We start from the raw sequence: 21,838 nt of genomic DNA, 5'->3' as shown, positions 1-21,838 counted from the left end.
TACAATTTTAAAGTCAGTGTTTTTTTGCAAAGCTGTTGGATAAAACTGTAACCTTGATGGGTCTTCTTCTTTTTTTTTTTTTTTTTTAAAGAGCCAGGATCACTGAAAGATTAAAGGCATTATTGTTTCCAAATTGAATATGATACATTCTCAATAATAACCGTTTAATAATTAAATGTAAGTCGATTTATATAATATTAAATGTTTATTTACTTAATTTAGGAACCATTATTGGTAAGACATTTAACAAAATAGTTCCATTTTAATTAATTTAAATAAAAAATATTTAAATTTATAAAAATGTAAAATGTAGTGTCCATCCACGCGATGACCAGCAGATGGCAGTCTAAGCTGTAAATAATTTTTTATGCTCTGATTATCATTAATATTAGAAGTCCCCATCACATACTTTTCTCTTCCAAAAAGTTATTTTAATATTCTGTTCTCTATTCGTAATTCGGATGCATTACGACAGATGCCGGAGCACAAAGCAGATTTAGAGAGAGAGGGAGCAGGCCTCGCACCTTTATGTAACAACAATCTAATTGTTCCCAGAAGGTCAAACTCAGATACTCTCCAATTTTAAAATGCACTCATGCTTAATAATCTCAACGTAATCAGCTCATATTTGTCGTCAAAACGGGATTAACCGGCAACCTGCTTAGTCTAATTCTGCTGGAGGTGTCTGTTTAGCCATTAACTTTATTATTTTTGAAAGAGGCACAAATTAATATACGACATTTCACCTCATGTCATCTTCAGACATGGTTATGGTACATCGCCGCTGTATATATTAGAGGAGGCCGGGGCTAGTTGTCACGCAGTGAACATAAATGTTTATGTGTCACTAACCGAATTACCAAAAGTCCTGCTTAACTTATTGTTATGGTGTTTTTCATAAAAGTCAGGCTTGGGTTGATTCATACTGTATAGTATAATTGCATATAATATTTATATACACATACTGTTTATTGTCATGTTAGTTTATATAACACTTATACAAAAAATTAAATATATACACAACTTATTGTGCATTATTAATTTGTTTTTGTTTTCTTGTGTTATATTTAATCTCTACTATATTATCATGTTTGTACAGTATCTGTATTTTCTTCTGCTTCGAGCCAAATTTCTTGTGCAAACATGGTAATAAGGCTCTTTCTAGCTTCTGAATCTTATTAAGGGCATATTTTTATTTGTCTATTTTAGTAGGCACGTTTGTTTCTGCACTTACGGTGACTTTAAACAAATCTTGAGGAATATATTTAAACTTAAATAAAAAAAGGCGTGACTAATAGCCCAGATCTTGCTTAATATTTTCCTGAACGATTTCCATATTCACAAATGCCTGGGCCATAAATGACTAAAACCGTGCACAAAATGAGGATTTAAAGGACATGCATATCTATTTATTTTAGTAGTCACGTTTGTTTCTGAACTTAAGGTGATTTTACATAAATATATTTTAATAAGAAAAACGTGTGACAACTAGCCCCGGTCTTCCCTACCATTGCTATAGGCCTGTGCAATATTTACATCCACTCCAATGAACCGATTTCAACCAATATTATAGTAATGCATGTTATAAAATGTTATAATACCGTGGTGCAATCACAACGAGTGTAGGATTATTTAAGAGCTCGCGTCGCGTTCTAGCTCGCCGCGTCGCGTCGCGTTCCTCCTGCGCAAATCTTGGGTTGCCGGTTGCCATGGTTTCCCGCATCACATGCGCGGCTTTCCTGTAGCCAGCAGCGCAGGGGGGGGAGAAAAAAAAAGATGCCAGCTCTCGAATTCCCTGCCATTTTTACGCCCGCGTATTAGAGGACGCGCTCGGACACGAGAGGAAACAGACGCAGATGGTGGAATAGCGAGAAATCCGTCGCGTTCCCTCTGACGCGTTTGCGGATCATTCTTCTCAGCTGACGCGGCGAAACGGGACCGACCGCTGGAACGTTACGCGCAAGATCGGGCCGAATTCACCGCGCACATTTCACCGTCAGGAAATGAGTATAGAAATCCCCGAGGGCTTAACGGAGCTTCTGCAGAGCTTTACCGTGGAGGTCCTGAGGAACCAGCCGGGCGATCTGCTGGAGTTCGCGCTGCAGTACTTCACGCGTCTCAAGGAGAACGAGAGCCGCGGCGGCGCGTTCGGCAATGAGCACGGTCCGGCCGCGCGAGCGGGGAAAGCCGTCAACTTCATCGAGGAGGCCATGCAGATCGACTCCGAAAACGGAGAGGACGAGGACGACGATGAAGAATTCGTAGGTAATGCTTTCGCGCGGGCGGGCGAGCGGGCGCGCGCGCGTTCTGCCTTCGCTCGTTGCGACGCGTCCATCACCTTTTATACAGACATCCTTCATAACGGGTGCCTTAAAACACTGGGCTTTGTTCGCTGGGAACGCGCGATCAAAAAATGAGTGGTCAGCTCACTGCAGATGATCTCTGGAACAAAAGATCAAGCTTAATTGGCTTTCAATTATACATCCAGTGTTCTAACGAAATAGCATTTCTTGTGAAATACCTGGCCTGTGTGCATAAAAATGATTCTAGGCTGTTTGTGCATTCGGACAAAACGCGGGCAGTAGGCCTTTTCCTGCATTGTTTCTTTATTTTTTATTTTTTGCATGCAAGTGTTTTGCGTTTTCATGATGATGTGATGATGATGTGTGGCATTCAGAGCGTGCATCAATTATGAGGCACACATTTGATTTCGGTCAGGCTGAAAGACGATTCCTGGGAGAAAACGGATCCATTATGTGGCATCTTGAATTGAATGTTTTATAAGGCGTCACTATTCCGTTTTATTGCAATGCATCACCAGTGATTTTTCTCTCTTTCCTTTCAGCTCCGGTTATCAACAGATTTGTCCGGAGAGCTTCTGGTAAGTTTGTCAGTGCACTTGACGAGTAGTAAACGACTCCTATTTTAGGTGAAACTAAAGAAAATGAAAGTGCATTCAATCACGTTTGCATTAGAGCTTTCTGTGAAGATTTATATTTACTGTCGAACCGGATTTGGCGGGAAAAAAGAGATATTATTCACCCCAAAAACCCCAAGATTAGTTTCATCATCAGATTTGGAGAAATGTAGCACGGCATCGCTTGCTCGCCAATGGAAGTGAATGGGTGCCGTCAGAACGAGACAACAATCTACAAGAAACTCGAACCACTCCAGCCTATCGGTGAACGTCTTCTAAGATGATAAGATGCTTCTGGGTAAAATATGAGTCCATGATTCATAATATTGCTTATGAATCAGGAGAAAAATATGCACGCACCGTTTACAAACAATTCTTTTCTGCACATTTTGAGGACTGTTTCACCGAACTAAGCGTCACGTATTTTGATGGTTTAAAGTTGAAATGCATGAATGAAGGATTTGTTTCTTACAAACGCAGCTTTTCTTTTTTGGACTGGAGTGGTGTGGAGGTGGTTTTTTTTTTTTTTTTTTATCAGCTCATTCTCACGGCACCCATTCGCATCCATTGGCGAGCGAGTGACGCGACGCCGCGTTTCCGCCACCCTGCCGAAGAAACGAACCCGTCCGCATCCCGAACGGGGCGAAGGCGCTCTCGTTTAACGGGCGTCCGCGGTCGGAGCGCCTTTTGTCTCGTTAACGCAGCGTTTACTCCCTCGCTGCCGACCGAGTGAGAGAGCTGATGGTTTAATTGGCTAATGGAAGATCGGCGTTGTTTGCAGAAATAAAGCGTTTGAGATGCTGTGAAGTTCTGTCTCTCGGGGAGCGCCGTGAACCGTAAGTGAGGACGGATGGAGGGATTTTAATGTGCTGCGCTGACGGAGGCGGGCTGAAATAGGACGTGAAGTCTGAGCGTAATGGGCGAAAGTAGAAGTTTGGCGGTCAATTACAAAGAAATGAGTTTATGGCGTCAGGAAGAGGAAGGACCATCAGCGCTTGTAGTGATGTGATTCTGTAGATAGATAGATAAATCGTCCCTGTACGTGTATATCTGTCAGGCACTTTATTGTAATGGAAAAAGGCTTCTATAAAGCTTGAACGTTGTCCCCCATCTGGCTTTTTTCATGTCAGGTTTGAACTCTGTGACTGAAAACAAGATGTGATCAAGAACGGCATCAAACGTAAACTCTCTTTTTAAAGAAACGAGGACTTTATGCTTTAAAGCATGCATTAAAATGCTGTACTTTTGAGTTCTTGAAAGAGTCACGGTTTGCACAAAATGCGAACCGTTTTCAGCTCTCATAATAATAATAATAATAATAATAATGATGATAATTCTTTTAAATCCGGTGCTCTGGTTAAGCACGAGAGGCTTCTTTTAAAAGCATAAAAAGAACACATATCTTAGCAAGCCCGATATTTTGAACGTGGGGAAACACAAACGGTGTTTTTTTTCTGTATACCCGAAATCAATGGGCAAAGCGTCGCGAAGCAGGTTGGTCTAGAAACACTCTAGAGCCGCGAGCTAGACCGGTCTAGACGGTTCTTGCAGGGTTCCCGGCCCCCGAAGCTTCAGGGCTCGCTCGTCTGAGTATCGATCTAGACGGTGGAGTTCCCGGTCTCGTCATCTCGCCGCTGGTATTTATAGCAGGAACAGCGGAGGCGTGCGGAGAGGAGAGCGGCCGATCCTCTCGTCTCTCTCTCGGACACGGGACGAGGGCAGCTGGAGCAGATCCCCTGAACGTCACAGTTTACACATTAAGGAGATGTTCGGCGGAGGGTCTGAGCTTCTGTTTTCAATACAATAAAATAACAAAGCACGATCAAGTAAGATAAAAGTAGCTCGTACAACATTGATTATTAGCTTATTTAAGCAGCTTTTTATATTTTAATTTTTTTTTTATTTTGAGTAGTAATTTTTTTTATTTATCTTTGCATTTTTGTTACGCGCTTTTGTCATTTTTTAGGTTTCAGTTTCTATTTTGTAGGCGCTTGATTTGTTTTCTGGTAAATTTATGCATCATTTTTGAGTTTTAATAGTAAGTTTTAGTTTACATTTTTGTAATTTTTTTGTTTTGTTTTGTGCTTTTTTTTGTGTTTTTTTTTTTTCCACCGTCGTAGTTTTTAAAAATATGTTTTTATTTAATATTTAATTCTTATTTATTACAAATTGATGTGCTTTCGTCATGTGATTATTTTATGCATTATGAAACATTTTTAGTTGCTTTTGTCTTTCTGTTACCACGTAGGTTATACTTACTTCCTTTTTGGTTTCAGTTTTCCATTGTTAGTTATTTTATTGCGCGCTTTTGTCCTTTTATCATCTCGTTTTAAATATTATTCTTTAGGTTTCATTCATACAAATGTCAGTTTTGATCCCGATTTCTTGGTTGGATTTAAGCTCGGTTTAGTTTTAGTAAAAGAGCAGCTCGGACAATCTGCGAAACATCTCCTTTTTTACTTTTCACTTTAACTATTTAAGGTCTGGAACAACACGAGGACGAGTTTCATGTGCAATGCTGCCGCCTGTAAATGCTTTTAACCATTAAAAATCCAGTAAAAAAGCAGACATTAAGATTCAGACGCTGATAAAGCGGCTCGTTTTTATTTGAACAGGGTGCTGTGTTTTAATTGCGCAGTAATGCGTTGTCTAGACAGGTTGGTTTGATTTGTTTCCGACTCTAATCCCGCTTCTGGTTTACTGAATTCATTGGTCTCTGGACAGTTTGTGCGGAGGCGTATAACCCTGATGAGGATGAAGAGGAGAGAGAACCCAGGGTGAGTGGTCTCTCCAAACCTGCTGCTCAGATGCTCCGGCGACAGAGAGCTCCTCCTCTTTTATGCATTTCCGTGGCATCTGCTGCCCGGCATCCCATCATGCTTTGCCGTGTGTCTTCAGGTCACTTACCCCAAAACAGACGAGCAGAGACAGAGACTACAGGAAGCCTGCAAAGACATCCTACTGTTCAAAAACCTGGACCAGGTGAGACCGTCAAAATGCACGTTTTGGCTAATTTGTTTCCGGTTTAACGCGGGCGGTTTGTTTAGTTCCTGCGCTGCAGGCCGCTGGGAAAAAATGATAAAAATATGGAAAAATTTTATAAAAATACAAACAATTTTCATTTGAACTTTGGTAATATTCCAAGCTTTATATTTATATATTTTAATGTTCTTCCAAACCTGTGTTATTTTAGTAGCATTGTAAAGTTCTTAGTAATACTTTTTTAAGCTTTTATTTTTAAATTTTTAGATTCCATTGTAATTGTTTGCATTGTAATCTTTGCCATTTTTATTAGTTTTTGTATGTGTGTGTGTATATATAACTACTTGGGTCAGTTTCAGTTTGAATTTTTAGTAGCTTTATGTGCCATTTTTACTAGTTTTTTGCTTGATATTAAAGTTTACATTTATCTTATCTCGGTGTAATATTTTTTTTTTATTTGAATTTTAGCCAAAGTTAAGCCAAGGCAGTATATATGTGTGTGTGTGTGTGTGTGTGTATGTATATATATATATATATATATATATATATATATATATATATATACACACACACACATATATATATACGTATATATATATATATATATATATATATATATATATATATATATATATATATATATATATATATATATATATATATATATATATATATATATATATATATATATATATATATATATATATATATATATATACACATTTTATTAAAAAAATGAAGTTTTACTTATAGTTAGTTATAATTTGAGATGATATTATAATCTTTATTATTAGTTTAAATATATTTATATATTTTCTTTTATTTATTTTATTATATATTTTCTTCTTTCTTTTGTGTGTTTGTTATTCTTGTCACATTTTACTTCATTCAAATGAGTGCTGTCAAATTTATCACAATTAATCTCATGCAAAATAAAAGTTTTTGCTCACATAAAGTGTGTATTCTGTGTATATTACATTACAGTGCATGTATATATACACACACACACATATATATATATATATATATATATATATATATATATATATATATATATATATATATATATATATAACACAAGCAAAAAGTTTTTTTTCAGTTAATGTATTCTACTTCAAGTAATATTTTCTTTACGGTTTTAGTTTTAGTTAACTATAATAGCACTGGGAACAAACCCAAACCCGTGTGCAGTTATTCACCAGAAAGTCTGTGAATGTCTGACAAAATGTTAGACAAGAAAGGCTCTTATTTTGCCCTCTAAACCAACAGGAGCAGATGTCTCAAGTCTTGGATGCCATGTTTGAGAAGGTAGTGGTGCCCGGGGAGCACATAATCGACCAAGACGACGACGGAGACAACTTCTACGTCATCGAGAGGTACAAACGGTTCATCTCTGGATCTTGACGCTGGTGCTCAAAGCTCAGACGTCGATATCTCGCTGTGTTTCCTGCGCAGAGGGACGTTCGACATCATGCTGAAAGCGGAGGGCACCACGCGGACCGTGGGCTCTTACGACAACCGTGGGAGTTTTGGAGAGCTGGCCCTCATGTACAACACGCCGAGGGCCGCCACCATCGTCGCTACCTCACCTGGAGCCCTGTGGTGCCTCGTGAGTCCATTCTGACAGCGCTTGCCGGGATCCTTAAAGGGACAGTTCACCTAAAAATCTTTTCGTCCCGGTGTAGTGCTGTCGTTACTTACTCACAATCACGTTGCTCCAAACCCGAGAGACCTAGAAGATACTTTAGATGAAATCCAAGAGCTTTCTTGATTAATTAACACGATCAAGCCTCAGAAACGTAGCAAGGACATTGTTATGATGTTGCTAAAAATAGTGTATTTGGTGTAATGCAATGTGTTTTTGTATGCATTATTTTCCTCATACTGTACATTATTGTTTCTCTTCTAAGCCCCGCCTTCTGAAACGGGTACAAAGATCATCGCGCTAAAAAAGCGAGGCGTGCTCTGATTGGCCAGCTATCCAGTGCGTTGCGATTGGTCGAACACAAGAAGGGCGCGTTCCCTTTAAATTGCAATCGCGATTATTAATTACAATCATCACGAATTATATTAATAATCGCTTGACGCGACTGCGTGCCATTTTTTCCGCTGATAAAAATAAGCTAAAAAACTAATGTTTAAAAAATGTAAAAAAATGCTGTTCTGAGAAAAAAAAATACTTGCGAGATATAAACACAGAAAAAAAAAAGTCAGAATGTGAGATAGAGTCGCAATTACCTTCTTTATTTCTTTTTATTTAGGAAATAAGAGCTTTTTAATAAATTTCACGAAACGAAACAAACATCAACGCGAATAAAAATTAAATAAATATATGAAAAATGTTGCTGCTTTCTCTTGAGGAGTGAATTTGCAGAAACAACCCGCTATATAATCAGATGCTAAATATCTTGTTTCTTTATTCAAGAGCAGGTAGTGTTTGTTTTAGAGCGCCCTCTGCTGTTCATAGAAAGTACTGAAATTATAGCACCGTAAATATTCAATCTCTCTTATCCTGGAGTGTAAAATCTCTATATATATTTTTTATTTTATTCATTGATTTTTTTGCTTAAATGTCTGTAGGACCGGTTGACATTCAGAAGGATCATCGTAAAGAACAACGCGAAGAAAAGACGAATGTACGAGGCTTTCATCGGGACTCTTCCACTGCTCACGTCGCTGGAGGTTTGAACACACGCTTTTGCCAATTCATTCACCTGCCGACGTGCTACACGCTAACTGCATTTCACTATTTGATTTGAGCTTTCGTCTGCATGTGCAACTCTCTTGTTGGTTTTATTAATAAACGTGTCTCTTGTCTTCAGGTTTCAGAGAGAATGAAGGTCGTCGATGTCTTGTCGACCAAAGTGTACAACAGCGGAGAACAGATCATTGCTCAGGTTAGACGGTTTTCACGCTAAAAATACTTATATTATTAAGGACGTGGTTATTATTGGTTCACGCAATCACGAAAAACCTGGAAATTATTTTTATTTTCTTTTAATATTTTATTTCTGTATTTATGCTCAGCACTAAAATATTTAATCAGATTGAGTACAGTTTGTGAGTACAAACTTTATACAATTTTTAACAGTTGTTTTTTATTAAAAAAAATTCAAATTTGTAATTTGAGTGATTGGTTGTCTTTCAAATTTAGTAATTTAATTATAATATAATACAATTAGTGCTGTCAAATGATTAATCGCATCCAGAAATAATGTTTGTTTAATGTTTACATTTTTATATATATATATATATATATATATATATATATATATATATATATATATATATATATATATATATATATATATATATATATATCATATATATATATATATATATATAATATATATATATATATATTAATTCACATATATATTAAATAAATTATAAAATTATATTAATAAATATTAATAAATATATTAATAAATTATAAATTATTTTGATGCGAATAATCATGATTAATCATTTGACAGCACTGATATCTGTCAGATTTTGCAAAATTAATGTTTTATTCAGCAATTGTTAATTAATGTTTTAATGTTTTATTCAGCAATTAAAATTACATAAAATTAAATTGATTAAAATTAAATAGAAAGGATCATGCGAGTAATGATAGAAAAAAACTCAGCTATATATGACATTTTAAAATGTATTCAAATAGAAAAGTTATTTTAAATTCGCACCATATTTCACAATGTTACTGTATTTCTGATCACATAAATGCAGCCTTGGTGAGCGGATAAGATACGAAAACCCACTGTTTTGTTTTCACAGGGTGATTTGGCAGATTGTTTCTACATCGTAGAGTCAGGACACGTTAGGATCACGATGAAGAGGAGCAAAGTGAGTCAAACGCGTTTGTTACGCGTCTTAACAAACCACTGAATCCTCCGGCTTCAAAAGACTCGCGCGCATTCATTGCGACGTTGTTTTTTTCAGTCGAAAAACGACACGGAAGACGAAGAGGTGGAAATCGCCACATGCTCCCGAGGCCAGTATTTCGGAGAGTTGGCGCTCGTCACCAACAAACCACGGGCAGCTTCTGCGTATGCCATGGACAACGTCAAATGCTTAGGTAATATATATATATATATATATAAACACAATGCATGGCAGATGCACGGCGGGTCATGTGATCATTCACCTTGTGCTCCACAGTAATGGACGTGCAGGCGTTTGAGAGGTTATTAGGCCCCTGCATGGACATCATGAAACGAAACATAGCCAATTACGAGGAGCAGCTGATCACGCTCTTCGGGAGTCACATCGCAATAGAGGAGCCGAATGCATGAAATCAGTTAATCAATAAACACCGCAAACCTAAAATGCAACGTGAAACGATGAGAAAATGGTAAGTAGAGAGGCCTGTCATCATGGTGGAGAAATCGTGTTAAACTTAGGTCATAAGCTTGAAGTCATTGTTTTGCGTTCACAGATGTGCGTCAATGATCATGACTTTTTTTTTGGTTTTTTGACGTGATTGGAGCGCTTTCCTCCAGGGTACTCGAGGTTTATGGGAGACTCCTCGGGGGAGGTTATTCGGTTTGGGGATTTGGTACTGGTGCGTTTATCGAATTTTTCTCGTTTTTTTTTGCGTTCCTTTCACATGCTGCATCTTTTTACGCCGAGACTGCATTGTTATGCCATGCACAGCACAGTAATATGTTCATTTATTCTCTTAAAAGGTACACTTCTGAATTTTAAAATCTGCTGCTGAGCATTCGTCGGTGTTTTCAGTGTCATTTTATTTTTTACTGAGAGCCGCCGTTTTTTGACTAAGCGCGCATTCTGCATTTGAGCTTCATCGATTGCATCTTGTTAAAAAAAATGTGAATAAGTATTTATAACGACTACATGGCAGAGTTTAAAGTCAACATGAAAACTAAACCGAACATATTTACTTATAGCACATTGATAATTAATACGTTTGTATTAAAAATTGCATTGTGACCCATTTTTTTTAACCATCCAATCAATTCTGATGAATAACATCAGGTCCTACCTATTTTTCTTGTTGAATATCCTGTTTAACTCACGATTACTTCAGATCACAGAAGTAAAATGAGTTGCAGACTGTTTCATGTTGACTTTTGTACTCAAATTTTCACGAGTTAGCAAACTTTCAAATCGCTCGAGAATACAATACGAGAAAAGGAGACAGAGGTGCGTAGAAAAAGACTTGATTACGCAGAAAAATGAAAATGCAGTCTGAATATTATTGCACTTTGATGCCGGTGTGATGAAAATACCTAATTTAATGAGCCAAAAATGAAAATGTGCTCACCCTCAGGCCATTCAAGGTGTAGATGAGTTTGTTTCTTCTCGTATTTCTCAGAAATGTTGCATTACATCACCCGCTCATGAGGTGAATGGGTGCCGTCAGAATGAGAGCTAAAGGAAAATAATCATCTCATCTGAATTGGGTGGATTACTGCGATGTTTTTAATCAGCCGTTTGGACGGCACCCATTCGCGAGCAAGTGATGCAGTTTCTCCAAATCTGAGAAGAAACATAAACTCATTTAGATCTCGGGTTGGCCGGAGGGGGCGTAGATTTTCATTTCTGGGTGAACTTGAGGTTGCACGTGTTTTCGGTTCTTGTTTTTGCACAATCTTTTAGAAAAACTCCTCACCGTCACATACAAACGTAGGCATCGTGTATCTTCAGTTTTAAAATGGTGTAGCACATTTCTTTTTATGAATTGTTCACATTTTTTTGAATATCTAAAGCATTTCACGATGTATTCAACATGCACAAATTGTAAATTCACGTTGGTTTTCTAGATGCTGAAAACGTTACCAATGACATTTGCTCTCTCTGAAGAAGCCTGAATGATTCCTCTCTTTTCCTGTGTATATTTTTGAGTTACGTTTACGTTGGTAGCTTTTGGCATTTTGATAATGTTCTTCAAAACGCTCGCTTTATTCTTCATTTCTGCAGTATTTGGACACTGTTTTTCTCTTATCTCTTGATGTATGAGAAGTCCGTCCTTGTTGATTGGATCTTTTGCTTCACAGCGAGTCATATGCATTACTAGTAGTATCCATTTCTTCCTAAAACATTATTGAATTCATTACTGTCTACCTCTAATATGAACAGCTTAGCCTTCATCGCCTCTTCCCGTGTAGATCCCCGCAGGTTCGTCTGTTGGTAAACTAACCTGTAGTGAATCCCTAAACCATATCTGTGTGTCAATGTAACTTTACACCATTTCCACCCTCTTTACCGGGGGAAAAAAAGACTTTTAATTGCCAATCAGTGCTCATTCTGTACCATTTCTGTGTGAATTTCTGCCGCATTGAGAAGTCGCTAATGCTTTTTATGTCCTGAAAATGGATCAAAGGTCTACAGTCTCTTGGTGCAAGAGAGCCCAGTACTATACCGTCAGTTATATTTGACTTTCCATTCAAATAAAGAACAATTTTGTATTTAAAAATCATGTTGTGATTTTTACAGCCATGTCCTATGCTATAAATGATTCATTTGTATTAATGCTAATGTTATGATGTGATCATTTTATTGTAATAGCATTCTTTGGGTCCATAACCTGTAAGTATGAGGATAACCATCAGATATTTTACTTTTAATGAGCTGTAATATTAACCAAATGCAAGAACCGATGCTGTTTTGCGTTTGTTTACAACGTCTTAAGACAATACATACCTCAAATCCCCCCCGTTTAACAAAGAGGGAGGGTCTTTCACTAAAAAAAAATCCGTCTCAGCCAATGGCATTCACGGCTTATGTAACGGGCACGCAGCACTGGCCAATCACAAACACAATAACAAAACCATCCATGTCTAACCCAGTGTGCGAGCGGCTGGCCAATCGCGCTTCGAGCTCACCAAACTGACGTGCGCCTCCGCCAATGGGAGACCAGATCTAAAAGTAATCAGTCCTGCCTTCGCGGAGAATGCCAGAGATACTCGGTAATGGCGACAGGTTTGGTAAGTAAAAAAAGTTGTTGAAATATTACCACCAAATGAAACAGTAATGTCAATGAACTTTATTTTGCGTGGCTATTTTAGACGTTGACGGTTGAGGCCGCGGGGAGCGAAAAGACTGTCATTCATCGTTTCGATCGCAAATGACAACTTTTTACTTGATGGGTTTTTTTTTCTCTGTGACGTTTGTTGTTTTGCTTGTGGTTTAGTAATTCTCTACCTCACCATAGCGACAATAATTAAACACAGCCAGTCGTGTTTTTTCCTCAAAACCCAGGAGAAAACAGGGTCTCCATTCATTACAATGAGGTAAAAGGAAGGACTCGATGTACCATGTCTCAACTTGTTGACATTCTTTTGTTTACAGCTCCCGCTGTTGACATTGGAGTTCATTTTAAAGCATTTATCTTCATTTATCTGCATCGATCAAACGTCTGACGAGCTGGATGGTCTGTATAGATGTGGTCTTATTAAATACCGCAGTTGTTAACGAGTTTTTGGCGATTTTTTCAAACAAAGACCTTCGTATTTGTTGCGACAGCCGTGTTGAACTTATTGTTCTCGCGTCCAGCTTTAACAACGACAACATTGGTGTAAAAATGCCAGTTATGTACCAAAGCGTCTACGCGCTTCCGTTTGTTTCGTTCTCGTTAATTCGCGAGTGCTGATAAATCTTATTTTCTTCCTGTGTGGGAAAACTGAAACCGTCGAGCGAGCAGAAATGGCCAAAAATTAAAGCTTTCCTCTCTTAAACACGGACGCGTCTTCGATCGCACCGAAGGGGAGGGCTTCCATCTGCAAATATCGAAAGTTGCGGGGAATTTTCCAGCGCGATCTATCGCTGTTATTGATCCCCCGTTGTTACGCAGTTATGAATGAATGAGCTGCGCTGCGCATGCGCCAAGTCCCAGAAAGTTTATAAACAAGCCTTGCGTGCAATGCGGGTCACGTGACCGGGCTTCGCAGAAACGGGCCGCGAACAAAACGCGTTATTTAACACGACGGAATTCGCTTTATTGAGGTCTCGGGCCTCGTCGGCAGCCGTTTGATCGCGAGGTGAACGTTACCAGCGCTCGACGTGATCGAACAGTGGCCAAGAACATGTTGCACAATAGGCTTCCCAACAGAACAGTTGTTCCAGTGTTTGCTTCCAGCGCCGTCCCGCATTCATTCATTCGTTTCATTCATTCAAAAACAAATGCCTGCAGAGTAAAACCTGTGCAAGTAAGCTCTTTTGGAAATCACCTACCTGTTTTGCTTTCGTTTTAACGCATTCACAGCCTGCCCAGCTGATATGTCATAATATGGTGTGGGAAGTGAAAACTCAGTCGGTCCCTCAGAGAGTCCAGGAAGCCCAGACACAGAGCTCAGGTATGGACGAGGCCTTCGATCTGCTCAAATGCAACGAGCGCCTGCCCTCCTCACCTGGCTGCCCTTCTAACGATAGTCACATGGAGTACGGTAAATAGATTTCCCGCTCATGTTTATTTTTCTGAAAAAGCATACAAATATCGGATTCCAAGAGCTGTTTGCAATGACTGTTTCCGTGTCTGCAGATGACCTCCCTGAGCTGCAGGAGGTGCAGGACGACCAGTCGACCCCGGGCGCGTTCCAGGTGGCCCCGGGCGTGTCTCATCACGAGGAGGTGCCCGTCGAGGGCCGGAGCTCCAGGCCCGAGGGCGGCGTCTCAAACACAAACTGGCTGACCGAGCTGGCCAACATCGCCACCAGCCCTCAAAGCCCCCTGCTCCAGAACGCCCCACACAACCGGTCAGGAAATCCTTATGCATTTATGCTCTTGAGCCTAAATGGCACCGCTCGGGATGCGCTGATGATGCATTTTCATTGCAGGTCTTCTCCCGTTCACATCTTCTCCAGCAGCAGCAGTTTACATTCCTATGCTAGACCCCCTCTGTCTTCCAGCAGCGCCCCGAGTCCCGCCCGCAGCCACATGAGAGAACGCCGCCGCACCAGGGTACCGCCACCGGGCCTTTACAAACGCAAACACTTATAATGGGATTTCGTGAATAGCTTAAGAGTTTTTGAGAATGATTTATGAACAGACTTATTGCCACACTCACACACAGTGAACCATTTTATACACAGATTTAATTCAATTATTTACATGATGTGTCGATTAATTAATCTAATTTGGTTACATCTGGCTTTGAAAATGCCTGCAAAAGGTTAATGGGGAGCATTAAGTAGACATTGTGAATAGCAGCTTTGGTAATAAATATTTTATTCATCATAAAATTTATTACAGATAAACATTTAGGCTAAAACAGCTTAACATAAATGGAACGTAAGAAAATATTTAGGTTTTTAGTAAATTTATATTATATATATATATATATATATATATATATATATATATATATATATATATATATATATATAAATCAGCCATTTTGTCAGTAATTATTTACATTTTTACTTATCAAGGTTATTTTAGAATTATGTCAGAAAAGTCCTGATATTTTTTTGATAATGATATTAGCTTTGATTTTTACATTTTCAGTTTAATTTAATATTTCTTAATTTTGTGCTTTTATCATTTTTATTTGGTTTTATTTTTAAAATCGCTATTTAACTTTGTTTTGTTTTACTTGGTTTTTACTTTTTATTTATTTCTAGTTAGTAATTGTAATGCTTCAACTTCAGCAACAGCTTATTTCAAAATCGTAATTTTACACTTTTCATTATAATTTAAGTTATTTCAGCTTTATTTCAAAAAAATCTGAATAGTCTTTTGTCCTTAACTATAATAACCCCGGTTTTCATTTGTAGTTTAGCATTTATCATTGAAAAATATTTCTGTTTAGCTTTATTTTTATTAATATAATCGTACTTTGTCATTTCATCTGTATTGAAACTAATTTTTAAATTTAAAAAAATATTTAATTTCAGTTATAGTAATTTTAGTGCTTAAACATATTTATGTTCATTTTATTTATTTTATTTTTAATTTACATTTTAATTTCGGCTTTATTTCAGTTAATAAAAACAAATTTTAACTTTAGTTAGGTAACACTGTTTACTAGCAAATCTCTACTGTATGTCTCCATCATTCTTACAGTTCAGCTGAAAGCATGCATTATGTTGCGGTTGCTAATAAAGTTAGCGGCCACATGGCACAGTAATCTTATTTACTGTTAATTTTAGACCCTGGTTAAAGAGCAAATAACATATAGTACATACGTTTGAGGCTGCTTTACGGGTGTTTTACAGGCCAGCAGCGAGTCCGAGTCCGGCGTTTTCTGCATGTCTTCTCTCTCCGATGATGATGACCTGGGATGGTCTCACTCCTGGCCCTCCACTGCCTGGCATTGCTTCATGAAAGGTAAAAAAAAACACGGGTAAGGTGTTTAACGTAACGACTGATATCGTGATGCCGGTTTTTGTTTGTCGCCGAGTTCAAGAAATGTGGTGAACAGCACCTTCTGCTGTTACGAATGCAGAGCAGCAAGAGTAAAAGGGGAAAACAGGCGTGTCTCAGGGTCACAGGAGGGCCATTGAGTGCTCCAAACACATTCTGGTCCTCACACCCATGTTTGTTTCTTATATAACTAGCTTTACTTCAACTGAAGTGCTTAGGCTTAACTTCACTGTCTTTTGATATACGGAGATGTCTTTTTAAACACTCGTCTCTGTCATTTTCCTCCAGGAACCCGTCTGCGCTTCCACAAAGGTCTGAACGTGGAGTGGCAGGATGCAGAGGACGTGATGGAGTCGGATGAAGATTCAGACGACGAGGGAGGAACGCAGTCCAACCCAATGAAGGTAATCATCTGTACACAGCTTTTAAAGCGTTAGTTCACCCAAATTTTTGTTTGCTTAAAACATACTCGCTCTTAGGCCACCCAAGATTTAGATTAGTTTGTTTCTTCAGCAGAGGTAGAGAAATGTATCATGGATGTGAATGGGTGCCGTCAGAATGAGAGTCCAAAAAGCCGATAAAAACACATGACAAGCAATCCCCGAGCAATCCACCCGATTCCGATGACATTCATTCATTTTTTGGACTCTCATTCTGACGGCACCCATTCACTGCACAGGATCCAAATCTGACGAGGAAACAAACGCATCTAACAAACACGTCTCTGAAGGCTTGAGGCTTGTTCATTTTTGGTCACGCATCAAAAAGTGCACTGAAAAATCTCATTGCCGGAGTAACTGAAGTTCGTTTGTCTTGCAGAGTTACGGCTCTGATGGGCTAAAGCTGGTGGTCTTTGAGGAGAGCGTGTCTTTCGGCCAGTCTGTCCTGAAATTAACCTTTGACCCCGGTTCATCCGAAGCAGGGCTTCTGACCGCCGAGTGCAGTTTGGACCATCCGTTTTTCGTAAAAAATAAAGGTAAACGCAGAAGTCTGTTTCTACGCAGTATCATTAAAAGGTAAATGTGATTTTGGGAATCTGAGTCTAATCTGCGCACGTGTGTTAGGGTGGTCTTCTTTCTATCCGAGCCTTACTGTTGTGCAGCATGGCATTCCCTGCTACGACATGGAGGTTGGAGACCTGTGTCTGCCCCCAGGACACCGCGACGCCATCAACTGTGACGACTCCGTCGTTTTTGACACCTTTAGGAGGTACCAGGGTTGTTCTTGTTAACGACAGCTAACACTGATAGCGATGGTTTGTTAGGTATATTAGGTAATATACACAATGCATGTAATGCATATATAATAAGTAATATTAGGTAAAAGTCATGTTTCATGAAGAGATTTAGTGAAGTTACCTACCATAAGTATATCAAAACTTATTCGCATGCCTAAGAACTTTTTTTAAGGATTTTCTCAGTATTTAATTTTTTTTTTTGCAACCTCAGATTCCAGATTTTGGTTTTATCTCGACGAAATATTATCCTATCATAACAAGGCTTATTTATTCAGCTTTCAGTTGATCTGTATAATATATATATATATATATATATATATATATATATATATATATATATATATAAAAAAAAAAAAAAATTATCCTTATGACTTATAGTTTTGTGCTTATATAAAGAACACAAACTAATAAACAATCACAAAATCACTAATGTAATAAACGATAGTAAATAAAACTGCTAAAATGAAAACGCAAATAGTAAAATAACACCGTGAGGCAAATCTCTCAAATATCTCCAAACTCCAAAATCAAAAGGAAAAAAAATTAATTGTAATTGCTGTTATTTTCGAGGGCGACTCTCCATATTAAAAATTACTTCATAAATATTTAAAAAAAATTAAAGGCAACAGAACAAATGTTACCATAATGTGCAAACACTTTATATAATAAATCATTTTTTTCACATGAATGTTGAGATTATGGTAATGAGAAACTACATGGTTAATTGTCAACATGGTTTATTTAGGCAAAATAAATTTTTTTTGTGTCATATAAGACCTAATTTGCTACTTGTTAGCAACTCTTATAATATATTATTAAGTTATAGTTTACTTTTTATTGATGATCCTATTAGTACCGTTTTCATAGATCTTATTATTTATCATAAACTATTAATAATAATAAAAATATAAAGCGATATGGCAGATGAGAGCTGGCTCACCGTGTTTTCTCACCCCACACAGTTACGACTTCACCCCTCTGGACTCTTCTGCCGTGTACGTCCTGAGCAGCATGGCCCGCCAGCGCCGGGCGTCCCAGTCCAGCGGAGGCGCTGTGAGTCCGGACTGTGACAAGCTCGAGGCGCTCGGCTCCTCCCATCACTCCCCCAGCAGCAAATCGCAGCGCAGCCACGCCTCAGGAAGCTCCGGAGCCACGCCCACAAAGTGCAAGCGGCCAATGAACGCCTTCATGCTTTTTGCCAAGAAGTACAGGGTGGAATATACGCAGATGTACCCCGGCAAAGACAACAGGTTCCTTATTTTTTGTTAATCGAAACAAAGCTAAAATCAAGTCACGATACAGAGAAACGTCTCGAGTTCAAGTGCAAAATGACTAAAATTAAATGAATAAAAAATTAAATAGGAATATTTCAAAATAATAATACTGTGCATGTTTATTATGTATATATAAATACGCAGACATACAGTAAAATTTTTATTTAAATGTATATATTTATATTAATATAATGTATGTCATGTTAATGGGTTTTATATACGAATAACATTTTTGTTCAATATATACAGGAATGTATGTGTGTTTTTATAAACGTACCTTCAATATACACAGTACACACATACTCTTTATTTAATGGCAGTTAGTCGTTTAACAGCACAGAATTTGTCCGGTTGTTTGGGTGTTTCTCTTCACGTGAGGTACATGTCTAATTGACTCAGAGCCATCAGCGTGATTCTGGGCGATAAGTGGAAGAAGATGAAGAACGAGGAGAGAAGGATGTACACCATGGAGGCCAAAGCTCTGGCCGAGGAGCAGAAACGTCTCAACCCTGACTGCTGGAAACGCAAGAGGACAAACTCGGTTAGCACTTTCTTAATTAGCGTGATCATTGTTCATTTTGTGAATCTGCTTTTGAAAGAAAATTGCTACGAAAGATTGGGTTTTAGCTAAATAAAAAAAAAAAGGTAGACACTTTTTTTCACAGACTTCTGAGTTTAGATCTCACAATTTTTTTTTCTCTGTACGTTTAGTTTTTTATATTTTCTTTTTTCTAAATTTTGAGTTTAGATCCCACAATTTTTTTCTCTATCATTAATTTTTAATATATATATTTTTTAATAAATTCTGATTTTAGATCTCACAATTTTTTTTTTCTCTGTATTTTAATTTTTTTATATATTTTCTTTTTATATAAATTCTGAGTTTAGATCTCACAATTTTTTTCTTTATCTTTAATTTTTAATATATATATATTTTAAATAAATTCTGATTTTAGATCTGACAATTTCTTTTCTTCTGTATTTTTTTATATATTTATTCTTTTTTTATAATTTTTTATAATTTTTTTTCTCTATCTTTAGTTTTTAATATTTTCTCTTTTTTTTTTTTTTTTTAAATATCTTCAGATTTCAGATCTCACAATTTTTTTTTTGACCCTCTGTATTTTTAATTTTTTTTATATTTCCTTTTTTTTTATAAATTCAGATTTTAGATCTCACAGTTTTTAGTTTTTTCACAAAATTGCCAGAAAAAAATCCGACCGGCGAGATACAAACTCAGTGCTTTGATAAAGCAGAACAGTGACGTACTTTTTATTTTTTGCAGTTATTATCAGTATATTATCATTCTATCGTGGGAACCGAACTTCCATAAACCGTTGCTAGGCCACGAGCAGTTTGAGAATGATTACTAAAAAAATATTCCTTTCCTTTTCGCTAGGGCTCTCAGCAAAACTAGGCCAAGAACTGTCACAGAAAAAACATGAACTGGACGATGAGCAGGAGACGGACGCCGACACGCATCCTCTCGAACGAGTGATAAACCGCAACTGTGATGCTACACGTGCTTGCTTTAGGAAAAGGAAAAAACCAAAAAAAAAATGGACGATTGCAACAAAACGTCTTCACGAGAAGAATCGCGAAATAACATTTTAAAAACATACGAGCGAAAGGCAGATCATATAATTATATGCGATATAAAATGTAATCTAGTCAACTAACAGTGCTTATGTATTTTTCTTATCCTTTCAAAAGCGACAAAAATGCCTTACTCTTCCAAAGCAAGACACCGCTCAGTTCTTCTATCAGGTAATTTTGTATTTCTAGGCTTGAAAGGTGCAACCCTGTGGTGCTATTTTACTGAGGCCGAAGGAGCGGATGTTATACGAATAATGTCTATTTTTAAATGTAAAAAAAAAAAGGGGAAATTTAGATGTTAGCTCGTTTTTTCAGCTGTTCATATTAATTGTATTTGTATAACTCAACTTATTGCACAGACTCAGATGTATTGCGAATAGACGGATGATGTTGCGTATTCGTCGGTGTGCTGGAACGGGGTTGAAGTTCACGACCTCGGTCCAGCCTAGGCCATATTCAGTGTGTGTGTCTGCGTATCTGTGTGTGTGTGTGTGATAATCTGTCCATACGGCCATATTGTACATGGATAGAGTCCAACACACACACACACACACACACACACACACGAGTACAAAGACACCCACGTTGTCACATACAGCACTTCAGGGCCATGCCTTCACTGTAAGTGTTCTTGTTTTTGCACTTTATATTCATATATATATATATTTATGTATATATATAACCATATAAACCAATAAATGTATACAAGCTGAAATGTGTAAAAATATATATATCTTGATGAGATGTATCCTTTGACACAATCATGGCCAAACCGAGCAAACCGAGTGTTGTGCTTTGTGTGTTTGCCATCGGATTACATTACAAACACGTTTTTTGTTAATATTGTACAGGTCCACGTTCCCATCCATTTCTTGCACAAACTTTTCTTGTATCATATTATAAATAAAAATTTAAACTCGCTACCCTAAACGCTCGCAGCCTTTCTATATTTTCCAGACGTGAGAAAGGTTTCAGGCTTAACGCTGGAATAAATAATAATAATAATAATAATAATAAAGCCTAACCTGTGATAAGTGAATTATGATATCGGCAGCATTGTTTAAACTAGCCTGAAAGAATAAAAGATTAGTAAAAATAGGGTACAATGTGTACTACTGTATAAATTTTAAGTGTTCTTTGAATTTTTGTGCTTGATCGCGTTGTTTTAGAGTTAACAGAAATGTGTGTAAAGTTACCGTCCTGGTGCTAAATAATCATATTTTTTTTTATTATTAATAATATTATTGTTCTTAATATTAATAAGCATGTCCCTTAATATTGGTTAATATAATTTTAAATTTAATTTAAAAAAAAAAATTGGTTCATATATATATATATATATATATATATATATATATATATATATATATATTTTTTTTTTTTTTTTTTTTAATATATGCAGATGTCATTTTTTCTACTTTTTTTCTGAACGATTTATCGTCATTCATGCTAAACAACGAATAGCATTATGCATTTCGCACATGGCCTGTCCCATAAATGAATATT

General features: G+C 37.3%; 2 protein-coding genes across 3 annotated transcripts; both read left to right on the top strand.

Annotated features, from left to right (window-relative positions):
- The first annotated feature begins 1,537 nt into the window (after positions 1 to 1,537).
- On the top strand, positions 1,538 to 12,338 carry LOC122330668 (cAMP-dependent protein kinase type II-beta regulatory subunit). The gene is made up of 11 exons (XM_043227893.1): positions 1,538 to 2,265; positions 2,846 to 2,881; positions 5,642 to 5,694; positions 5,816 to 5,899; positions 7,169 to 7,275; positions 7,355 to 7,508; positions 8,480 to 8,581; positions 8,722 to 8,796; positions 9,677 to 9,745; positions 9,842 to 9,977; positions 10,061 to 12,338. Exons 1-11 carry the CDS (start codon positions 2,004 to 2,006, stop codon positions 10,192 to 10,194), a joined length of 1,212 nt encoding a protein of 403 aa, XP_043083828.1. The 5' UTR covers positions 1,538 to 2,003; the 3' UTR covers positions 10,195 to 12,338.
- A 405-nt stretch (positions 12,339 to 12,743) lies between these two features.
- hbp1 (HMG-box transcription factor 1) lies at positions 12,744 to 21,047 on the top strand. 2 transcript variants are annotated; one of them, XM_043227872.1, is made up of 11 exons: positions 12,744 to 12,849; positions 14,127 to 14,307; positions 14,403 to 14,616; positions 14,698 to 14,821; positions 16,078 to 16,189; positions 16,514 to 16,629; positions 17,045 to 17,201; positions 17,290 to 17,434; positions 18,425 to 18,712; positions 19,136 to 19,277; positions 20,136 to 21,047. In XM_043227872.1, exons 1-11 carry the CDS (start codon positions 12,835 to 12,837, stop codon positions 20,151 to 20,153), a joined length of 1,512 nt encoding a protein of 503 aa, XP_043083807.1. In that variant the 5' UTR covers positions 12,744 to 12,834; the 3' UTR covers positions 20,154 to 21,047. The 2 variants fall into 2 exon arrangements, with proteins under 2 accessions (XP_043083807.1, XP_043083808.1); XM_043227873.1 differs by lacking the exon at positions 12,744 to 12,849 and adding an exon at positions 12,898 to 13,155.
- The last annotated feature ends 791 nt before the right edge of the window (positions 21,048 to 21,838 follow it).

This window comes from Puntigrus tetrazona, chromosome 25 (assembly GCF_018831695.1).
Source record: "Puntigrus tetrazona isolate hp1 chromosome 25, ASM1883169v1, whole genome shotgun sequence".
Lineage (NCBI taxonomy): Eukaryota > Metazoa > Chordata > Actinopteri > Cypriniformes > Cyprinidae > Puntigrus > Puntigrus tetrazona.
This window is presented reverse-complemented; position numbering and strand designations above follow the sequence as displayed.

Bases quoted from the DNA above. Each gene is read 5' to 3' on its own strand.
- LOC122330668 (XM_043227893.1), top strand. From the start codon at position 2,004: ATGAGTATAGAAATCCCCGAGGGCTTAACGGAGCTTCTGCAGAGCTTT. The intron at 8,582-8,721 runs GTTTGAACACAC...TCTTGTCTTCAG, and splicing joins CACTGCTCACGTCGCTGGAG to GTTTCAGAGAGAATGAAGGT. The intron at 9,978-10,060 runs GTAATATATATA...TGTGCTCCACAG, and splicing joins GGACAACGTCAAATGCTTAG to TAATGGACGTGCAGGCGTTT.
- hbp1 (XM_043227872.1), top strand. The intron at 14,617-14,697 runs GTCAGGAAATCC...TTTTCATTGCAG, and splicing joins CAGAACGCCCCACACAACCG to GTCTTCTCCCGTTCACATCT. The intron at 16,190-16,513 runs GTAAAAAAAAAC...ATTTTCCTCCAG, and splicing joins CTGGCATTGCTTCATGAAAG to GAACCCGTCTGCGCTTCCAC.